Source organism: Anarrhichthys ocellatus, unplaced genomic scaffold (genome assembly GCF_004355925.1).
Source record: "Anarrhichthys ocellatus isolate YVR2014 unplaced genomic scaffold, GSC_Weel_1.0 scaffold188, whole genome shotgun sequence".
Classification (NCBI taxonomy): Eukaryota; Metazoa; Chordata; class Actinopteri; order Perciformes; family Anarhichadidae; genus Anarrhichthys; species Anarrhichthys ocellatus.
In genome coordinates this window covers 232,468-253,481 of record NW_022280218.1, presented here as the reverse complement: position 1 = coordinate 253,481, position 21,014 = coordinate 232,468, and the positions used below count along the sequence as shown (strand labels likewise).

General features: G+C 40.9%; 3 protein-coding genes across 16 annotated transcripts in view; all 3 read right to left on the bottom strand.

Annotated features, from left to right (window-relative positions):
* Nucleotides 1–1,783: 1,783 nt before the first annotated feature.
* LOC116400669 (squalene monooxygenase-like) lies at nucleotides 1,784–2,939 on the bottom strand. Its single transcript, XM_031878619.1, has 2 exons — nucleotides 2,437–2,939; nucleotides 1,784–2,060 (listed from the first exon to the last, which is right to left on the bottom strand). The coding sequence occupies exons 1-2, from the start codon at nucleotides 2,713–2,715 to the stop codon at nucleotides 1,794–1,796; spliced, it is 546 nt and encodes a 181-aa protein (XP_031734479.1). The 5' UTR covers nucleotides 2,716–2,939; the 3' UTR covers nucleotides 1,784–1,793.
* Nucleotides 2,940–4,140: 1,201 nt separating this feature from the next.
* On the bottom strand, nucleotides 4,141–15,539 carry LOC116400657 (protein LYRIC-like). 2 transcript variants are annotated; one of them, XM_031878598.1, is made up of 13 exons: nucleotides 14,863–15,539; nucleotides 14,501–14,611; nucleotides 13,792–13,867; nucleotides 12,935–13,105; nucleotides 12,517–12,567; nucleotides 12,192–12,320; nucleotides 11,369–11,452; nucleotides 11,173–11,241; nucleotides 10,925–11,070; nucleotides 9,495–9,611; nucleotides 9,053–9,154; nucleotides 8,762–8,888; nucleotides 4,141–7,785 (listed from the first exon to the last, which is right to left on the bottom strand). In XM_031878598.1, exons 1-13 carry the CDS (start codon nucleotides 15,193–15,195, stop codon nucleotides 7,721–7,723), a joined length of 1,581 nt encoding a protein of 526 aa, XP_031734458.1. In that variant the 5' UTR covers nucleotides 15,196–15,539; the 3' UTR covers nucleotides 4,141–7,720. The 2 variants fall into 2 exon arrangements, with proteins under 2 accessions (XP_031734458.1, XP_031734459.1); XM_031878599.1 differs by having other exon boundaries at nucleotides 12,517–12,564.
* A 1,120-nt stretch (nucleotides 15,540–16,659) lies between these two features.
* Nucleotides 16,660–21,014, bottom strand: part of ubr5 (ubiquitin protein ligase E3 component n-recognin 5) — a 33,109-nt gene continuing 28,754 nt past the window's right edge. For 10 of the 13 annotated variants that reach the window (XM_031878584.1, XM_031878589.1, XM_031878591.1 and 7 more), the window contains 10 exons: nucleotides 20,784–20,928; nucleotides 20,377–20,507; nucleotides 20,122–20,182; nucleotides 19,759–19,940; nucleotides 19,538–19,622; nucleotides 19,271–19,426; nucleotides 18,554–18,667; nucleotides 18,231–18,375; nucleotides 17,997–18,082; nucleotides 16,660–17,147 (listed from right to left, as the gene is read on the bottom strand). In XM_031878584.1, coding sequence (XP_031734444.1) covers nucleotides 16,935–17,147; nucleotides 17,997–18,082; nucleotides 18,231–18,375; nucleotides 18,554–18,667; nucleotides 19,271–19,426; nucleotides 19,538–19,622; nucleotides 19,759–19,940; nucleotides 20,122–20,182; nucleotides 20,377–20,507; nucleotides 20,784–20,928 — 1,318 coding nt within the window. In that variant the 3' untranslated portion in view covers nucleotides 16,660–16,934. The remainder of the gene's footprint in view (nucleotides 17,148–17,996; nucleotides 18,083–18,230; nucleotides 18,376–18,553; nucleotides 18,668–19,270; nucleotides 19,427–19,537; nucleotides 19,623–19,758; nucleotides 19,941–20,121; nucleotides 20,183–20,376; nucleotides 20,508–20,783; nucleotides 20,929–21,014) is intronic. The other 3 variants (XM_031878585.1, XM_031878590.1, XM_031878597.1) reach the window with 1 other exon arrangement.

Here is a 21,014-nt window from a genome sequence, read left to right as displayed (position 1 = left end):
TGTCCTGCTGATTGTATTTGGACTTAAATGAAAGTTAACAGAACAGTAGTGTCATTTGCTTTAACTTGAACACTTTAATTAGGCCCGAGCACCGACAACGTCGGGCCGCGAGGTCCCTATTGAAACTGTAGGAATTAGTATTATTATTATTATTATCAGCTTGTTGTTTAAGGCCTGCAGACTCACAAGTGAATCCCTTTGCAGTTTAAGTGAATGGGGACGATATTGTTGATTGTCATAGTCATCAACCAATCAGATCTTTAGTTTGACATGTTGGGCGTATTCTTTGATGTGCCAGAGTCTGCTAGCTGGCCTAGCCATACGTGATTGGTCAGTGGGCAAGCATGACATGTTGGGCGGTGACAATCCCAAAATCTGCTGCCTCTGTCAAGTGGACATTTTCAGCCTCAATCGCATTAAAACGTATTCAAGAAATACAACTGGGGAGGCTCGACTGTCTTCACTGGCGTCCATGAATCGAGAAGGACTTCTTACTGGAACTAAAACGCACGGATGTAATGAACAACCGTGGGATTAAACTCTTTATTAACAAAGAAAGGAGGATGCACACTGTCTTTAAATAGTGAACAGCAGCTCTGGTAAGTTAAATGCGTTTGTTTTTACATCTGCAGTAGCTTTAATATGCTTGTTTATATATTATTATTTGTACAATTTATGGAGATGGATTTTTGTTTGGTTTTATGTGTGATAGGAACCATTGTTACGTCCAATATTGCTCTGGGGACATATTTAACCGGTGCCAGTGTTGCCAACTTGGCGACTTTCTCGCTAAATCTGGCGACTTTCCAAACCCTCATGGCGACTTTTTTTGTCAAAAGCTACTAGCGACAAATCTAGCGACTTTTTCTGGTGTTGTTGTAGAGTTTTCTGTTGCACTGTCGTGAACGAGCAGCGGGTGCTGCCGTGAGCTCCTCCGCCGCCCCAAAGCACACACAGGCGGGTACTCTTACAGAATCCTCGCGCTGCAGTCAGAGCAGAGAGGAGATGCACTCTATCTATAGGTGTTGGCTTCATTTTTACACAAAACAAATCATAACCGTAGCTGTGTTTCAGCTGCAGGACAGCAGTGAAGGCCCAGGTATAAAATGCACGGCCCACCACTGACATACATATATATTAGTGCTGGGCAACGATTAAAATATTTAATCGTGATTAATCTCATGGATTTTTTGCGATTAATCGCGATTAATCGCAAAAAATCCATGCGATTAATCACGATTAATCGCATTGTTATGGCAAAGTTCAATAATGAATTCAAAAGTAGTGTATTACGCACTTTTATTTTAAAAGTACTGCTATACGAACAAAAGGGCAATAACATTTGGTTCACGAGATGCAGGTAGCATGTTTTATACTTAATGTGAATATAATTCATACTTTGTTGGCATCTTATTCTGAAAACCGGATGTTCGTCTGAAGAAACCGGATGTTGTCTCACGTTAATGTTTCCGCTAACTTTCAAAGTCCTTCGCTCGCTCCCGATCTGTGCCGTTTAAATGCGTTTACCGTGAATTTCAGCATATAGGTGCACTAAAATGACTGACTATAGGATGTTTGCTGGCTTTTATCTCACTGTTCTTGTCATCCTCTTGTTGTTATGTCTATGTATTGTCTCTTGTCTTTCAATAAAAATAAATAAAAAAATTATAATAAATTTAAAAATAATTGTCGGCGTTAATTAATGAATGCGTTAACGCGAAATTAACGCGTGAACTTGCCCAGCACTAATATATATATACATACACACACACACACACATGAAGCAGCCCCCGTCACTGACCTTCCAGTCCCAGCTCTTTTAGTGCCCTGAATCCTCCAGGCTGCAGCAGCTCCCCCACTATCCTGTCAGGCTCCTTCATATCCCTCTCCACCACCGTCACCCTCCTCCCGTCCTGGGCTAGGACGGCCGCCAGGGCAGAGCCCAGGACCCCTGCCCCAACTATCACCACGTCTGGCTCCGGGGCCACCGCGAGTCCCCTGGCTGAGGCATTGGGTGAGGCGGAGGACTCTGTATCTACTCTTTTCCTTGTTCTCCGGCTCTGGAAACAACCGAGTGGAGAGTCTCGTTACATACAGGGTAAAGTCCAAACTGAACTGTACTGTGAGGCAAACATTGGAAAATTAAAATTTGTTATACTTCATCCAATAACCTGCCACTCTCTCTCATTTCAGTTGTGGTCTTTAGATATACAAATATATATAAACTTTAAAGCACTTTACTTCAGAAATGCTAGAATGAAATTTGAGAATATGAAGTCATGAGTTTTTTTTCCAGGGATTAAGAACACAAATTTAACATAAATTACTTCAGTTAAATGAAGAAAAAAACGATCCTTAGTCCCCTTTTGTATCTGTCTTTGTCTTCCTTTGTTCACAGTATATATACATAACATGTAGCCAAACGAGTTTTCTTACCTGTGTACAGCTGTTCTCCGCCTTCTCGCTCCTCTGTGTTGAAGTTTGGGGGATTAAATTGTTGATAACAGGTAAAAAGGACAAGAGGCTCAGAGGCAAATGTAACATCTGAGAGACTGTGAGCTTCTGCATATGAAAGTACCTGACATACGATAGCAGCAGGCCGACTGTCAGAAATAAGGCTGCGGCCATTAGAAGCTCTTTGTGAGCGTAACTCAAGACTGTGTTGGATTTTTTGTAAAGGTATGTGAAGCTGGCTATTCCCAGGAAGGTCCACATCTTTCTGGATTTAAAAATAATTATAAGATGTTGAAAGCACTAGTACTGAGAAACCGGTTTTCTTTTTATGCTGACAGAAAATTACCACGCAATTAATAATTACTCTTCATATTGTTTCTCTGGTGCTCCAAAAAACCAAGTCAGCCTCCCCAAAACAAAAGGTTACCCTTGTAACTCATGATAAGTTGCTCACAGACGGTGGTCTGTGAACGGTTGCTCACAGATGGATGCTGCTGAATTTTTTATGATAATGAGAAACGCGCACTACTTCGGATTCGGTGGTTTCACGTCCCGCCTCCCTCACAGCTCAACCCTCCAATCAGAAGCGACGTGCCGGTGAGCAGACCTCACGCTATCCGCCCATTGGACAGCCGCGCCGGCTCCGGGCCGCCCCTCGGCCGCTGATTGGACAGTCTGCTGGCAGGACGGTAGTATGATGTGATGTCAGTGGAAAGGTGCGTGTTGCATTTATCTCACAGACCCAGAGGCTGAATGAGAGGGGACCTGCTGCAAAGATCGTTCATGTTTGACAAGATGAACCACTCTGGTCCATGTTGAGTGTGTCTGTTAAATAGCTGCTTTAGGGCTCAGCTACAGATAGCAAGATGACACCGTGGCAGCCAAAGTTGTGAGTAGCGAGAGAGAAAAAGGCGCAATATATAGATAGCTCGCAAAAATCTACATTTTAGGGTCCTTACATGTGTGCAGTGTACAAAACATCCAGTTTTTGTAACATCTGTCACATCTGTCCATGGGTAAATTATGGCTGGTACATCTAGGTCACTGGAGATGTCAATGATATCTATAAAAAGGTGCAGAGTGAGAGCTCTGTTCTATGCTTATTGGTAAATAAAGCTTTTATTTGGAAAGGCTCTGACTAAATGTAGCCTATAAGGATATAAATGACAAAATACTGCAGCATGTTGTGGAAAGTACAACACAAAATGATTTACCGTACCAAAAATACCAACTGGATGTAGCATATCAATAAACTGTCAGAGCTGTGGTGAAAGCAATGCAGTAATTGTCTTTCTGCCCAGAATTAAAACCCTAGTTGAAGTCAGTTTAACCTAATTAAAAAGAAAATAATCAAATTAAATAAGAAGTTATAGCAAAATGTATTATTTTGGCATGACAACACCTGAACTAACTATCAAAAGGGACCATTACACATACAGGATCCTCAGAAATGCAGCGATGAAACATATAATTATGGTATAAACTCCTTAAAACAATAATATGTTAACAGTAAACAGAATCAACTGGAGAGGATCATTTACAGAATTAGAAATCATGTATTCAAATAGACAATAAAAAAGCCATCGAATGACTGGTTAGATTATGATGCTCAAAATGACTTCATAGAGGGGTACATTGGGCAGATATAGTTTTAATCAAATAAGAAACAAACACACACAGTTGATCGGGCACATAGCAGGTAAAATATTGCAGTGTCATAATGTAAATGAGATAATTTCTCTAACATCCAGAAATCATAATTACAGTCTAGTTTCCAAATATAAACAAAGATATAAGACATACCCAACTCATATTATTGGAAACAATCATGTAAATGTCCTGCCAGAATACTAAAGTGCAGATTTTTATTTGGCCACAGTTGTGATTATTTGGTTATAAGAAATACTAAAGTTTCACAAAGACATAACTTTATCCAGTAAAGATTGTATTATGTGTATTTGCACGTCGTGACTGTTTGATCCAGATGAAAACAGCTGTAGACTAGAAACTGTCCTAATTGAATTTACAGCAACTATAGATGCTCATGTCTGTTGGATATACCGGCTCATTGTAAAAAATAAAATAAAAGCGAAATGAGGATAAACTAGCAAAAAGTCCATTAAACAAAAATGATATTTTAGATTTTTTTGGGGGAGATCAGGAGCAAAAGCACTAATACAGCGCGGGAAAATGACATCTTGGCGGCACATCTGGAATAACCACACAGGGTAGAGTTTAGCCTATAATAAATTCTAACACCAGAGAATAAAATACCTTAATCTAGAAAAGGATAGCTTTTCTTCATTTGAGTGGGAATGTTCTTTCTAGTCCTTTTTGTTATTTATATAAGAGGGCCATTAAGTCATAGAAAAGCCATAGTATATGTCCTAAAAAGAGTCATAATAGTATATCAAAAAAGTCATAGTATTGTATGTTGTAAAAAGTCTTAGTATAGTATGACATTGAATGTCTAAGAAAAGCCATAGTATAGTATGCCAGACGTTCATAGTTTTGGCGAAAAAAGACAGTATATGTCAAAAGACATCCTGAAAAATATAGAGGTAATATATGTTTCTTTAAAAAGTCTATAGTATGTAAACAAAAAAGTATTTAAAACGATATAATTTAACGAAAATCATAGCATATGTTGAAAAAAGTTTTTTAAGTCTTTGTACAGTGTGTCTGAAAAAAGTCTTATAAAGGCCACAGTGTAGAATGTCAATAGTGTCATAGTATGGTATGTCCAAAAAAGTAACTGTTTAGTATGTCCAAAAATAGTACAAAAATTTCAGTCTAGTTTGTAGAAAAAAAGTCCTAGTATGTCAAAAAGTCCTCGTATTATATGTCATAAAATGTACCAAAGAAGTCCTAGTAAAGTATGTCCAACAAAGTCTTAAAAAAGTCTTCATATGCGTGTTAAAATGTGCTGTACAAATACATTTTGATCTGATTTTTTATAAAAAGATGCATTAAAAAACAACTAGGCTATAGTATAGTATGCCCCAAAAACTCAATGGACAGTATCTCAAAAAGGTGTTTTTAAAAAGTCATAATAAAGTATGTCGAACATTTGTTTTTGTAGAGATTGTAGTAAATTCTTATATCGTGCTTCTCTTCTTTTCTCCTCAGATAATATTAGATGAGTTTTCCGGACCAAAACTGAAGATGAGCGAGTTTTTTCCACTTACTTCATCCACGTCTTTTCCTACTGTTTGAACGTAGAACGTACTCAGAGTGGTCATTCAGGTACATGTGTGCGTCATTGTCAATAGAAAGAAATAACTGAAATGTGTGGTTTTACTTGTAGATTTTACTCTTTGGCGTAAAGTGACTTTTTACTTGAGCACCGACACTTTTCACTCTGTGTTGGTGCTCCTTTCTGCCCTCTACATGTCAGGTTCTCTGCGTGATTCAAGATCAAACGTTGCAGCAACAGTGTTTTATTGTGACCTCATTATTTTATTATTTAGTTTTCTGAATGTTTTAAATTAAAGAATTATGGTACAAACCTCATCAGAATAATTAAATGTTTAGATGAAGGATGTTCATTTTCTCGTTAAGCTTTTAGGGTTTAACTATATACACTATTTGTAGGCTTTTTGTCAAAAGCCTACAAATTCACTTGAGAGTGGACCCCAAAACTCAATATCTCATACTGTAGGTATCCTAGAATATATTATAATACTATGGGCTAAAAATAACACAGGGAAGTACTACTAAGTATTAACACTATGGGTAAATATTAATACCACCACCTTTACCCGTAATGTTTCAGTTGGAATATCAAAGTATTATAGGCCTGATATGAAAGTGCAAAGACAAACAAACTTGTGTAACAAATGACCACAGGGTCAACACTAACATCCTGTTAACTCCCGCTGCCAACTATTATTTATTGCTTTCATTTAGTTTTTATGTCTTTCATTTTGTTTATATCAGGATTGTGTCTACATTTGTAAACATGCTCCCGCTGTCTTTTATTTAATCATTTAGACTTTAAGCTAAAATGTCTGTAAGGCACTTTGAATTTTATTATATTTTTGAAATATGAAAGTATGAAATACCTTTTGCTTTTTACCAAGGCAATTAATTCAATAGTAGAAAAAAAATAATCAGTAATTTAATAAAGTGAATCATTGTTTGCTGCCAGTTCTGAATATAAACATTGAAAGACAAAGCTGAATGTGTGCCAGAAAGATGAAAGAGAAACGCACTCAGCATTCACCTCGAGGCTCAAGGCTTCAACCTGACAGCTAATGAAAAGCTGTCTGCTCTGATCTAAATTAAAGTCAATGATGTCTCATCCGCCGTCATCCGGTTTCATTTAATGTCACACAACAGCGGGTTGCTGGCCCAAAATAAACTGCAATACAAAGTAGCCTAAACATAGAAAAACTGGCCTTTATTTAGTCTTTTTACATATGGCTTTAGTTTTTCTTTTATTACAAACTGGTTTTACAAAAGGTTCCGAAGACTTTTGAATCAACCAGAGGTGGAAAATGATAAAGAGGCTGATGACACTGCAACGGTATGTCTACGATCGGAAGCTCCCACATGGCTCTGCCCACAAAGCAGTCACAGATAGTAAACACGGCGAGGAAACACTGCAGCACAACATCGGACACGGGACAAACCAGATGGACGTAGTCCATTGAAATGTTGTAGTCACAGATAAAAAATGCAGAGCACACGATTCCCTCGTCTGTCTCGTATATACGTCGAAAATGTTCACGCCGCGTTGACACGAACATTTGATCGCTCGGCTCTTTTCGACCAACAGCGCTCACGGTACCGTCGCGGCTGACTGAAATGTACGAGCAAAATAAAAGACTGCAAAAGCAAAGGCCAACTCGACATCATGGCCCAGTGACCTGAAGCGTGTCGACAGTTTTCATTCACTACACGGGAAACTCCAGTCGTTAGCCACCACAACATCAAGACTTCTAAACAAGATCAGTATTTTCTACATCTAATTAGTACAATACAGCTCTTTCACTTATTTGATTTCAGTGGAATTAGAAGACAGAATCAAGAGTATCAAATGCATACTTAAAAATCATTAACACCGCGTTACGTTAGATTGCACCGCATCTAGGTTCAGTTTTCAACGATCCACCGGCTGACACTCGACGTGTATAAAAGTTGTTTCATTTCAAGTTTCAAGTCCATCATGAAGACCTTAGTTCAAAGTTCTTGTCACAAAAGGTGTTGCATAAACGGGATATGAAGTCTTTTGCATACAGAGGTCTGCAGAGGGGACTCCGTCTCATGTCTCTCTCCTCGCCTTCTTCTTCTTCGCTGGTTTGGGCGCTTGGCTCTCCTCAGGTTTCTCTGTGGAAACACAAAAAGCCAGAGTGAGAACGAGTGATTCACATGGCCTCTGGCTCAGCTTACATAACAAACTCTTTGCATCATTAACTCTGATTTTCCTGGTTTGGATATAATTTAGAAGGCATGAGGAGCAGCGAGTTGAAGCGAGGTAAATGTACACCATGTGTATGAAACAAGATGGTTGGTAAAATAACACTGAAACTTTAACTCACAACCAAGTAAGTTATATAAAAACTGTTCTCAGTAGGTCGGCCTATGTTCTCAAATTCAGCAGAGCAGACAATTTATACAAGAGACTAAAACAATGGGCATTTACAGGTATCATGGAAATATGCACTATTACTGGAAATGGAGCAAACCATATTTTAAAAAAAAAAGAAGGAAATATAGAAAAGTAATTAGAGAGTCTCGTTTAGGAATCTACAATGAAGAGATTACTACTAAACCCAGTAATGGTTTAGAGAACTCATGATAAATGGGAATTACAACACACACTACTGGGAACCTCTGGAGAATACAGATAGGACTGTTGTTATGGTGGTATGAGAAGATCTGTTGATAGACATCGTTGATAAACACTAAATATTTAGGACATGTAATCTGGCATAAAATCTGTCTCAGAATTCCAGGTTTTGAAGTAAAGAAAAAGGAAGATGTAAAGACTGTTGAAATATACATGTTTATACATTTAAAGTTGCATCAGTACGTAATATCCCAAGTTCCTAATGTCCGTTGTTGCATTCCCCTTTTAAAAAGCTGAACTAATGACTAAAGTGAATAAAGAAGCTAATAAAGAAAGCTGGTTGGGGCATTGAAAAATGACAGACCGGACATCTGCCAGTAATTTTACACAAGCCTCAGTCATTTCGTCCACCTCCATAAATGACTAACGACACAACCTGTCTGACGTATCTAGCCTTAAATAGTGGGCCCCCATTGTTGGGGTATATATATATGGGGTATATATTGGGCTTACTTTGTTGTGTTGGAGCAGAAAGGTTGTTCTGCTTGGCAGTGGGCTCTCCATCAGTTGGCTTCTGTGGCACTTGTGTGACAGGGGGTTTCTGGGATACGTTGTCTTTCACTGGTTGCTCCACTCGCACCTACAAGAAAAATGGAATATTTTCCTTTTTTGTTTAGTCTTTAGATCTCCTCAGCAAGAGATGAATGAACGAGGCCGTTAATCAACGATTTTAAATATGACAGAAAATGTTCTGCAGAAAAATGCTGTGAAGATGATCTGAGGTCAGATTTCGGCACCACTGACCTCGACAGCAGCTGCTTTGACAGGCTGGACAGCAGCAGCATTGACCTGAGCGGCTGGCTGCTTCTTCACCGAGGCTGCGGCCTCCTTCTCTGGCTCCTCCCCCTTCACAGGACACAAGCAAATTTTACACCAAACTGTGCAGCGAATTCAAAATAAACTTAACAAAATGTCAAAGACTGCAATATGAATCAGCTGATCAATAGGGCCAAGAGAAAAAATAACTATCTTTGCATGTGAAACAAAACAAAACAGCTACGAGAGAAGTCTCCCATGTAATAATCAGTGCTTAGGCATTTATTATTATGGGATTATACAGGCTGGATGCACCCGGTAGTATACATGTAGAAGTACACGGCCACAAATCCTTGTACATTGAAAAAAAAAAAAAAAAAAAAAAAAAAAAAAAACATTTCTGCAGTCTGTTATTGTCTCTAGCAGTTACCTGGCCAGCTGTTTCTTCCTCCTCGGCAGCCTTCTTCTTCTTCTTCTTCTTCTTTTTAGTTTTAGCCGCTCCATCAGCAGCAGTCTCTCCCTTGTCCTTCTCATCTTCATCATCGTCCTGACAAAAACACATGGATTAGGCTTACGGAAAACAGGACCACACAAACAGCAAAACAGGCCGACAATGACATTCTGAACAAGAGCTGCAGAATCTCTGCTTCAAATGGGATGAAGGGAGACTTCAGCTCTGAAGAGCACTCATTGTTAAGCCACTGTGTGTCGGGTTTAGGAACTCTCTAGAAAAATGGCCCCGTGGCCGACAGCAATACACACGTCACATTTATGTTAAATATCAAATGAGAAGTTATTTGCACCTGCTCTAATGCTGTGACAACGCTAACTGAAAAGGGTCTTTTAGACCGTATACATCCACAGTCTTAAGTGGTCCAACTGTAAAGTTAACTGTGTGGGTGAGCAGAAGAAAAACTCAGCAGTAGGGCCGCAATATTTTCCATTAATATTATTATATATTACATTTTTAATAAACATATAAAATGATCAAAATACAACAATCAAAATGTTTCGTGCAATGACCGTCTGCCTGAAACTACAGGGGTTTCCTGTACCCACATCACCACTGCTGCTGCTAAATCCTTTGCCTCAACTTAAAAGGGCAGCTCCAGAGATTTGACACAGATTTGAGTGCGTTGACAGGTCTTGAGAAGCACTACTGTATGTGAACTAAGTTGTAGAAAGCCTTGTGTGGCTCCAGAGAAACCTGTGTAAAATGTGATGAATTGCCTCAGGTAGGGCTGAAGACGACAACTTTGAGAATGAAAAAGATCCGGAAGTGTGGAGTTCATTTCACAGACCTCCATGGTTAGATCAGCTCTATTATATTTGATATCTGTGGTAAACTTTTTTTTTTTTTTACTCTATTTTAATCTGAATCCTATTTATATTCGTCAATCTATATTGCCTAGAAGGTTTTTTTGTAAACTGTCTATCATGAATGTGATAAAGTGATGGGAGTGCAATTTCAGATTGATGAGGCGATCTAACTGCAGGATTTGAAAATCTAGCTCTGGCGCCATCTGGTGGTCGTACCAAAAACAGCATTGACAAACAGGAACCCATGTCACTATAAATACATTTATGTTCATTATCATAATAACGATTGAATTTGTTTTATTCAAATCATTCATGATATCAATCACACCAGCTTTTATTATGCTAGGACATGACAAAATGACTGCCGTGTGTAGTATGTTGTGTTGAGTCTCTACTATGAGCATCAGGGCCACAGTCAGGGCAGAGAACCGGGACAGCTGCTCTGGGAACCGCAGCCAGAGGAGTCATTCATTACTAGGTTGCTATTTTTAATGTTTTTAAACTTTCAGGAAAACTACCATAATGCTTAGTTTTACTTACAGCCGCTCCAATCATCAGATCAACCTTGGCGGGCTCAGGAGAGGGCTGCTCCAGTGCAGGAGGGGGCTCAGGAGTGGGCTCTTCATAGTTGCCCCAGGCTTCAGAGGGGGCGTTCCAGTCAGAGCTCGGGTCCACTGACCCTCCACCTGAGAAACACAAACACCATCAGCGAATAGATACAAGTGTGAAGGAGTAGCGCGACTATAAAGCTACAGCAACGTTAGATAGAGAAGCTTTGTTGTCCTTACTGGGTCCAGACCACTCGTCGTCCACTCGGGGCTGACTGAGCCAGGACAGGTTGCTCACAGGCTGAGGCTCTGCAGAGACAAGAACAACATTCAACCTGCCGTCCTCAAGGGAGACTTCGGACAACTGTGCCATCTAGAGGTGTGAGCCAGGATAAACCACCACTCGCCACATCAACGGTTGTTATTGTATACTCACCAGCAGTACCAACAGCCAGTCCAGCTAAAGACACCAGGTTTCGCTCCGTTGGGGCCATCCCCCTGTCAATCACAGTCCATGAGTCTGAAACACAGTCCACAGATGCTATGATGTCAATATTTAACACAATTAACTTATCAAATCAGTGCATCAGTGAGTTAAACTCGGCTATAAGCGTGTAGCTTTTGACATGATGCCAATCAATTCTGATCAATCATGTATTAGTCACTACAGGAACTGGGAGGAAAACCCAGTGTTGCTCTACAAACAGTAAAGTTCTACTTGCTGAAATTCTCACCTGGAGAACACGTACAATTCAATTTAAAAAATTTAAGTTTATCTTTAAAAAAATAGAGCAAAATTAAAATGGACTGCGGTTAACACTACCACGTTTCATCAAACCGTCATACTATTCAAGAATAAAATACAGGATCAGACACAAAGCAGTCCAAACGGTGTCTTTGAATTGTAGATGAAGATCATGGGATATGAGCCCGCCCACTAAATGAGCCTTGAGGTGAAATCGTTTTCTCAACTGTTGGTTCCAAGGCCAAGAATGAACTTTGAACCTCAGATAAGTTATAGTTTTACCGTTTTATAAATCAAGTTCTGACAGTTGTATTACAACAGTGACTAAGAAATAGACTTTTGAGTTGCTTGGTCTTATCTGCTAATACCGTATCCATCTATTAAATGTGACGTTAGGATCGCCACCTCTGGCACTGAAAGCCGATATAGAGCTTATCAGCCGATAACTGCTTCATAGAATGCCATAAAACTTTTACATCAACGCATGTAGGTTTCCGTGGTAAAACCTTTTTACCATCAATCTCGGCTCCCCACAGCGATGCTGGCTCTCTGCTGGTTGTCCAGGGGCCCGTCTTCGGAGCAGGAACCTTTACAACCGCGTCACTCACAGCAGCAGCCACCGCTACCGCCTCACTGCTGTTAACTAACACCAAGAGAGAAACTTCAGACTCCGCCGGAATAAACAAAGGTCAAGTTGGCAACACATCCAATTAAAAAAATCCCAAAAAATCCAATTGAGAGTTCCCAGTGAAGCGTGTGAACTTTTGGTCAATTAAAGATTTTTGTCTTTCTGAACAGATAACCAGTCGATGGGGGAAGCATTCTCTGCTGATAGTTACCTTGAGGTACAACAGCCTCAATCTTCTCCGACTTCACTTTTGCGGATTCTCCTGAGAGGAATATAAAAGGTCAATATATGTCAAGTACACTATCCATGAGAGCCTATTAATGAAGGGAGCACGCACACAACTCAGCACACACACCTCAGGGAAAACTCACTCTGGGAGTCAATTAAATCCAAGTATTTATAGTCCGTCATGTCAAGAGACCAACCAAACGCAACAACAGCTTATACAGAACAACATCTCTCTCCAGGTGCCATATTCAGCTGTTTGCTCAAGATGGCCTGGAGGGTTTGTGATTTGGGTGATAATATACAAGTAAAAAAAAAAAAAACACAACACTATTGCCAACTCATTCCTTGATCCAAAAGAAGCAAATCACAGCCTAAATGAAGCTATACATTTTGAAAGCCACCTTTTTTCTTCTTCTGGCTCCCAGACGTGGGGGCTGCGGAGGCCTTGGGCTCTGGGGGAGCGCTCGCACGCGTGTCCTCTCCTCCAGGACTGGCTGAGCCATCGCTGGAACCCTTATCCTTCTTGCGTTGCTCACGCTTCTCCTTGTTGCTGACCTTGGTCTCCCATGTGCCTGAACAGTACCATTAAGTGCAGCGTGGAATTAGTTGCAAAATACTGAGGGTGTCATTGTGGGATTAGTGAGGAAATATGGTATGGATTAGGCAGGACAAAGGAAGACTGTTCAAATACACACTAAATATTGTTTAGCTGAGGAAAAAAAGGGACTAACCCAGGTCCCATTTTACCACAACATATTGAGTATGAATGTAGAAGATTATTGCTCTGTTCTGCAGTTCTTTAACACTAGTTGACATTATATTTCATCAACTGCTCCACAGCTGACGAGTGTCGGTAGTTAGGTCTCTCTTCTGAGCTCCGGTGGTGCAGACAGCAATGATTAAATATTAAACCAAATTTGATTTGAGGTTTGTGAGAGGCATCATTATACCTGTAATGATGGCTCTCACATCTACGTCGCCATTTTCCCCGTGTCTCCAAAATGTTCGTACCCATGGGTCAGAGTTTCCGTACAGGTGCGCATATTATTTTTATAGATCACAACATTTGCGTGGGAAGTGGCGTACGCCTCTTTCAGACCCCGTTTTGTGCGTACGCAATGGTTATAAATGAGACCCCTGGTCACTGAAAATAGCGGCTCACCTAGAAACAAAAGACAGGCCTCCTCAAAAAGGTGATACAGTGCACAGACATCACTTTGACCGAAAAACCTTATTTATGATGCGATTAATATTTCACCTTCTTCTGGTTCTTTGCCAGCTGCAGTCTTTGTCTCCTTAACAGCCTGTTTGGCCTTCTTCTTGGACTTCTTTAACTAGAAAATAAATAATGGGCATAAAGTAGAAAAGAAAGTTTAAAAAAACCCATCTGGGTTTAAAGAAACAGTGGAGATACTTCACAGCACACATGATTTCACCTCCAGGAACAGCAACTAGGCAAGCGGCCCCATGTGGACTGAACCATAGGCAGTCAATCACATCAGCATGCTCAAGCCACGTCTATTTATAAGTGAAACTACATCCACTGTCCAAGACTCTCTAAATATGTTACATGTCCTTTTTGTGAACACTATTTCCGTCACTTAGTGTATGCACAATTACATCTTCTGAATCCAGCACCTTTAGTACCACAGTTCGTGGTATCCAGAGGGTGGTATTAGATGATAAGGCTGCACCATCTGCTGTTCAAAGGCAGGAGACACCTTCTAGGATTGTGCTGCATCTGCGAGCTAAAAACTGTAACCCAACACTGGCAGCTGGTCTGGTTACATCACTGCAGGGTGACAGTGAGAGAAGGTGGCGTTTTCTCAAGCGACTTACATAAAAGTGGACCCGAAAAATAATGATGTGCAGCGAAGTGCAATTATTAATACAAACACAACCTGGGCAAATCATGATGTTATGGTCACATAACCATGTTGTGATGTGAGTCGTCATAAGTCTTTTACCTCCGTAGCCTTGACTTCTGGTGTTGGCGACTGGTGATGTGGCACTATCTCCTCCGACGCTATGGCGTCTTCCTGTGGTTCAGCAGCAGCTCTCCCATTGGACTGGGCTTTCTGGAATGAGCATGTAAAGAACAAATGTAGAGGGCCATGACAATTTTCAGTTATATTCCTTTCAAACGATCAATATGTAACAACGTCGAAGGCTAGCATAGCCAGGTTAGACAATAGCCTGAAGCTAGCTAGGGTTTGGCCATGACATGAGATTCAACTGTCACTGTGGTGTTAGCTTGACAGCTAGCCATGCTAACGATACGTCTAGTAAGCTAGGAAGGGGGTAGGTTGGTTTCATTTATGCTACGTGCCTTTTCCGTCGTCTTCTTCTTCTTTTTCTTCGGTTCTTCGGATTTGACAGGTTTACCGACACCCCGCTTTACTTCAATGCCGTCGTCCACGACGCTTTCAGCGGGTCGTTTCTTGAAGAGAGCCCGGCAGGTTGAGGCCCACAGAGCGACCATCAGCACCAGCCCGGTGCATGCCGCTAAGAGGATCACCCATGGTGGAATAAGCTCAGGCTTCAGTCCCAAATCCACGCCGAGCTCGGAGCGTAGCAGCCCCAAACCTTTGGACAACAGTTCATTCAGACGAGTTGTAAGCAGCTTGAACTGCTGAGAGGCCGCGTCCTGCCACTGCTCCATTTGTATTGTTTTTCAAACAGATTAGTCACGCTTCGCTTGCCGCTATTAGCCGCGCTAGCCTGCAGTGCTAGCTAAAAATAACGGAACGGCTTCGACATGATGGGTGACAATAAATTTATCCCCTCATCCGCAAGCAACATCGGCCGGACTAGGGAGCCAGCTAGCCAGCTATATCTAACAATAATTAATATCTAATTAAGGCGGTGGTACAAAACTAACTTAGCTTACTAGCCAGCAAGCTAGCTGATATCATCGTAAGATAATACGCCTCCGTTAGCTGACCACCACAATGTGACCGCGAGCGAGCCAGATTCACCTCATATGGCTCCGTTTTGACTGGAGGAGAAGTGTTGCCTTCACTGTCGCTTGTAATGTGCAGTTTCCAGGTTGTAAATCCACGTATCATAGCAGATAGTCCAAAAAGCTGACCTGCAATGTTCGTAGCTGTCATTCTGAAGAAAACATATTTTAAGTGACAGAATTAAGAAGACTATGCAGAATTACAGGTAGTTATTTGGAATAACATTTCTGTATCGTATGTGATATTGGTTATTGACAAGGTGCCATAACCCAATGAATAACACAGCCCAATGTTTCGGGTGCTACAACTATATTCGTATTTTACCAACCTATTTAACTGAGCACACAAAATTCCATTTTTACAAAATCTTATGAAGGCATCACAAACCACCATGACAGCACCAGGATATTGACGTGGCTATGATTTCTACCACGCGAATTGGCCTAAATCCTCAATTCGTCAACATTTCCAGTCCCACTACCAAAAACCATAGATAGTTTTTAGCGTCTTGTCACTCTGTAGCTGCTACTTTCCAGCCATACGACGATTACATTTCTGAAACCTTACTTCGTATGATTTTTCTTTTACATTTTGCTCCATTTACAATATTGCAAATACACAAAAAACTCACTCGCTCAACAAAGCTAGTGCTTAACTGCGCACAAACACGAAAATTGGAATGCTACTACAGTACCCAATAGCCTATGTGGAGCTCGGGTTGAGTAGAGATTAAACAGCCCTCTCCGGTGTGTAGTAAGTCAAAACTTTGTCACAGGTAAGCGGCCTCCTCTCACGCCAATGTAGCAAGAAATCCCTACTACTCTTAACTTAAAGCACTGGGAAATGAAAATCAGGCCAGACAACTTATTTGCATCCAAGTTTATTTTGAAATTCCCTACTCCCCCTGTACAAGAAAAAAAAAAAAAAAAAAAGGACTTTCCACAAAGGCAGCAGTGAACTGTCAGTGATGGTACTTTTCTAGGGAAGGAAAAAAAACAAAAAAAACAAAAAAAACAAAAAAAAACTTATAATCACAGTGTGTCTTCTTTTAAATACTTCTACTGCTGTCATCTTTGGCTGGGTTTCGGCAGACAGCATTCTGTCAAACCACATTCCTGGGAAGCAAAAGTTTAAGCCAATAGAGCAGGGCTGTGGGCTTTACGTTTTACAGTGCCAATGCAGGAATGTTCTGGACTGTATACCTCTTCTTCATTAACACAAAAGAAAAGAACAATAAAAATTGAAATAAAAATAAGTTGTTTGTGTTCACAACACAAACAAATATTACCGCCTGGGGAGATAGTGACAGTATGTCGAATTTCATAAAATTGTATAGACAAAAAATAAATCTACAAAAATGGAGCTAGGTAAATATTACACAACAGTAAACATGTTTTTTTTTTTTCTTTTCCTTTTTTTAAACTTTTATGTCGAACCTCTACACAAAACCAAAGTTCTTGGTCTTAATGGCTAGCAGGAGTTTCTGTTTGAGTATCTGTTTTGAAGAATATAGTGGCACGTAGAGACGTGAGATGCAGGTGTTGGCTGTGGGGAGGTGCTGGTCGTCTGGAGGCCGGATGGTGATGGAGGGCATCGGCTGGAAGCCCTCCTCGCTGGCTGGCAGGGAAGGGCTGGAGGTCCAGAAGTACACCTGAGTACAAGGAACATCGGAAGTCACATTCGCCATTTCCATCAATTGTATTTTATGAAAACCTTTGTAATGTTTGTGTACTGGATTAAGTCGGAAGAAAATGGGCAACGAGAGAAAGAGAAATTATATCATTGAACGCATTCTTGCTCTTTGGTGTTCACTGTCTTGCATATCACTTAATGTCTGACAATGCAATTACAGACTAAAGGCTCGTCTCCACTGGATGTTACTGTGACACTTATGTTGTCCTTAAATGGAAACAGAAAAGGATCATTTAAACAAAGCTGTGGCTCTTTATAAGCCCATGCACGTCACTACAGCTTTGATGTCTAGATCTGTAGGACATGTCGCAGACATGAAAACAAGTTCATATTTATTTGTTTGTTTCAAAATAAAAGCCCTCTAGCATCTTTCTGTAGACAAAATGGCTTCATTTGTTAACACAAGGTTTGCATTCTGAAATATCTGTAGGACAGTGTTGTGGAAAATTCAGTGACTTGCACTGCTCCCTAAATTAATAGAGTACCAAATTTTAATCGTTATTTACATACGAGCACACGCTTTTTAACCTTTTTCTGTCTAAAATAGATGTAAATCACATTTATAATGAAATGAATGACACATTCTGGCCATTATGAAAGGCCAACTCTGTAGAATGAAGGGCTGGCCGCAGCAGCAGCAGCAGCGCTGTCTGTGTGAGGCATCCATCACACGGTGCTCCCTGAGGCAGTGTGAGCCTCATGTAATGTACAAACAACAATTATTACCAATGTTAAACACTGAACTGCTGAGAGCCACAGGGAGTCCCTCTGTTTTGTAGGATAATGATCATGATGAGAACAGACTTACCAGATCTTGCCTCTCAGTCATGCTCATCTTTTCCACTATGGACCAAAACCAGCGTTTAAACTGCAGTAGTTTGTCTGCATTTTCCCCTGTTGGATGAAGTGCAAGTCTTACTTTGTTGCATTGAAAATGTAAAACCGTAAAACTTTAATGTCTGAATGAATGCAGGAAACGGAGGTAAGACAGGAAAATAAATAGAAGCAGATACAAAGAAGAGATTTAGACATAGCAGCTTACCAGATTCATCATTGAAGGAGGTGAAGCTAATGAGCATCTGGACGTTGACTTCTCCACAGCCGTTCACCAGCAGCCTGAAGTCCTCAGCCGTCAGGTCCTCCAGGGCGTTTTTTGGAAGCACATCCAGCAAACCCTTCCTCATTGCCTTCAGACACAGACACACATCATCACTGGGTTGAATACTAATTTTGGAGACTGACAAAACATTTGTCCGTGTTCCAATAAACTGACAAACTTTGAGAAAAGGTTTGGTAGAACGCTAAAAAATGTTTCTTCCTCGTAATGAACTTTGAATTCTCAGAAGTTCAAAGTGTGTTACTCACATGGAGAGGCTGCTCAGCCACCACCAGCATTCTGTGCTCAGCATACTTCCTCACATACTCGTACACGTTGAGAGGAGTTACTGGCATGTTGACCCCACCAGACAGAAGCTCCACCTGAACCGGGGAGAATAAGGCATCAACAAACTCTTCATGAACAACATATTTCAGTATTCATATTCTGCTTTCAGAAGGCTGAAGCTGTATATTTATCATATCAATGTCCTGTGGTGCAAATTATGTGTATAACTGAAACAGAAAAACAGGCCAATCATAATGGTTTCCTCATAGATTGATATTTATATTTTGTATGCGGATGCACTGAATAAGGACAGCTTGTGTGTAGATTTTGGGACATTATGGGTCTGAAAGAAACATTCCAGAAAGAAAGCCAATTGTGACAATTCTCTTCTACAGAAACTGACTGTTCTGACGAAAATTAGCACAGCTTCTAAAAATGAATTATTGTAATTTATGTTGCTAATTTCCAGTAGAACACCTTGTTGCCTGTCCCAGGTAGTGATGTGCTAGGTCAATTTAAAATTCTACTTTTTAAAAGCATTGCCTTTAGTTTCTCACCACTTCCTCCAGCAACATGCTCAGGTCATTGCACCCTCTTATCTTGGTTTAGTGCACTGCTATTTAAACTCTATACAGCATGCCATTGATAGCATTTTAGTGTCGCACTCTGTGCGACACAATGACAGTGTGGTCCTTTACCTGTCCAGCCCCTTCCTCTTTGCAGAGGTCAATGGCGAAGGCAAGGTCCATGGCAGCAAATACTGCATCTGCTTCACCAGCCTGAGAATGGCGGATCAGCTGCCGCAGGCTCTCATACATGACCGGGTCAAAGAATGCAAAGTCATGCCAGTTCACCTGCAGTAACAAAGACAAGTACATTTAGCTACCGCTATTCTGAAAAGGACCAACAGGATGTGGCAGGTTCTAACAGTGGGTGCAAAAATATGTCCTAAAGATATCTCTTACCTTTCTCCCAAGCAGCACTTTGATGACATGTCTGTTCAACGTGATTGGACAGAGCTCATTTTGAAGCAGACACAACCCCAGTATTCTGTAGAGAAAACACAACATTTAACCTATTGCGTCCTACGTCGTTAAAGATGCGACTCCCTGACGTTCTCGTCTGACCGAACTATACCGATTACAAGTCCCTTAATGTTTGACCCATAAAGCGGACAATTCATTACCTGCCAATGTTACGGAAGCAGTTCAACCGGGCTTCTGTGTTCTTGCCGGGCCGAGGGGAGTAGAAGCCTCTTTTGCCCGGCTGGTAGAAGAGAGGAGCGTTGTCGTCCCCATCGTCTGGGTCGTCCAGCTCCATGTCGACCACGCTGCGGGTCGAGCCATGGCGCTTACGGTTTTCCTGCTGCTACAAGCACACAAAATGGAGGAGGCTATTTAGAAGCATGTATTGCACAGAGGCATTTATGTCGATAGGAGAGAAATATTGGTTGGTATGCTAAACCACCTGATTATTTCCAACAGAAATTAAAGGGTTAAACTCTACATGTAACGGGAGTATAGAGTGGAAACAGAGATGTTAAGTTTACTTGTGCTTTCTCTGGAGCCTCCAAAAGACCCAGGTCCAATATGCTGTCGGCACCATTTTCCCTGGAGGAGACAAAAGATCAAAAGTTTATAGTTACTTTATATTTAAAAAAATAAAAATAAAAAAAAAAAATAAAAAAAAAAATAAAAAAAACTTTCCCTATGACATCATTTACCGTCTACTCGCAGAGCACTTTAGAGTCACGTGCCAAGAGAGCAGAACAATGTGTGTCACTACAGTGAACAGATGGTTTTACCTTCCATGTGCAATGAGAAGCTCCATGGCCTCCTCCACCCGGGCTCGAAGAGAATCCTCACTTGCCAGCAGCAGCAGCAGCTGGGCGGGGGACAGCTCCAGCAGCATTCCTGTGATTTTACTGGCAAACGCCTGAGGAGGAAAACACACAGCTGGTGTCAGCGTGGTGAAGGAGAGCTTCAATTGTTCCAGTTAGACACACATACGTATACATTCAGTTGTGCAGTGGAGTAATCAAAGTTTGTAGATGTATGTAGTAGAAAATTGATGCGTCTCGATGATAATTGAATGTGCAATGCCAAATTAAGGCAAATCTGGAAGAAGTCCATGAATGTCGACCTGTTTCTCAGTTGATAAAAATGAGTTTTTTGTAAAACATAGCTTTGACGGATGCAGATGATTCATTACCGGTTGCATGGCGTGAACACGTGGGTAGAGCCTTTCACCCAGGGCTTGTCTGTGTGCAGGCAGGGGGTCGGGCTCGTCGCTGGGGTTTCCCTCCGACGAGGGCCTGAAAGGCCGGGTGTCTATGGACAGCTGCCTCCTTGAGTCTCTGTAGAGCACAAACACACAGGTTTGTCTCAGTCTCGCACAGCAACAAAACTTTTTTTTTTTTGTTTATTGTAAAAAAAAAAAAAA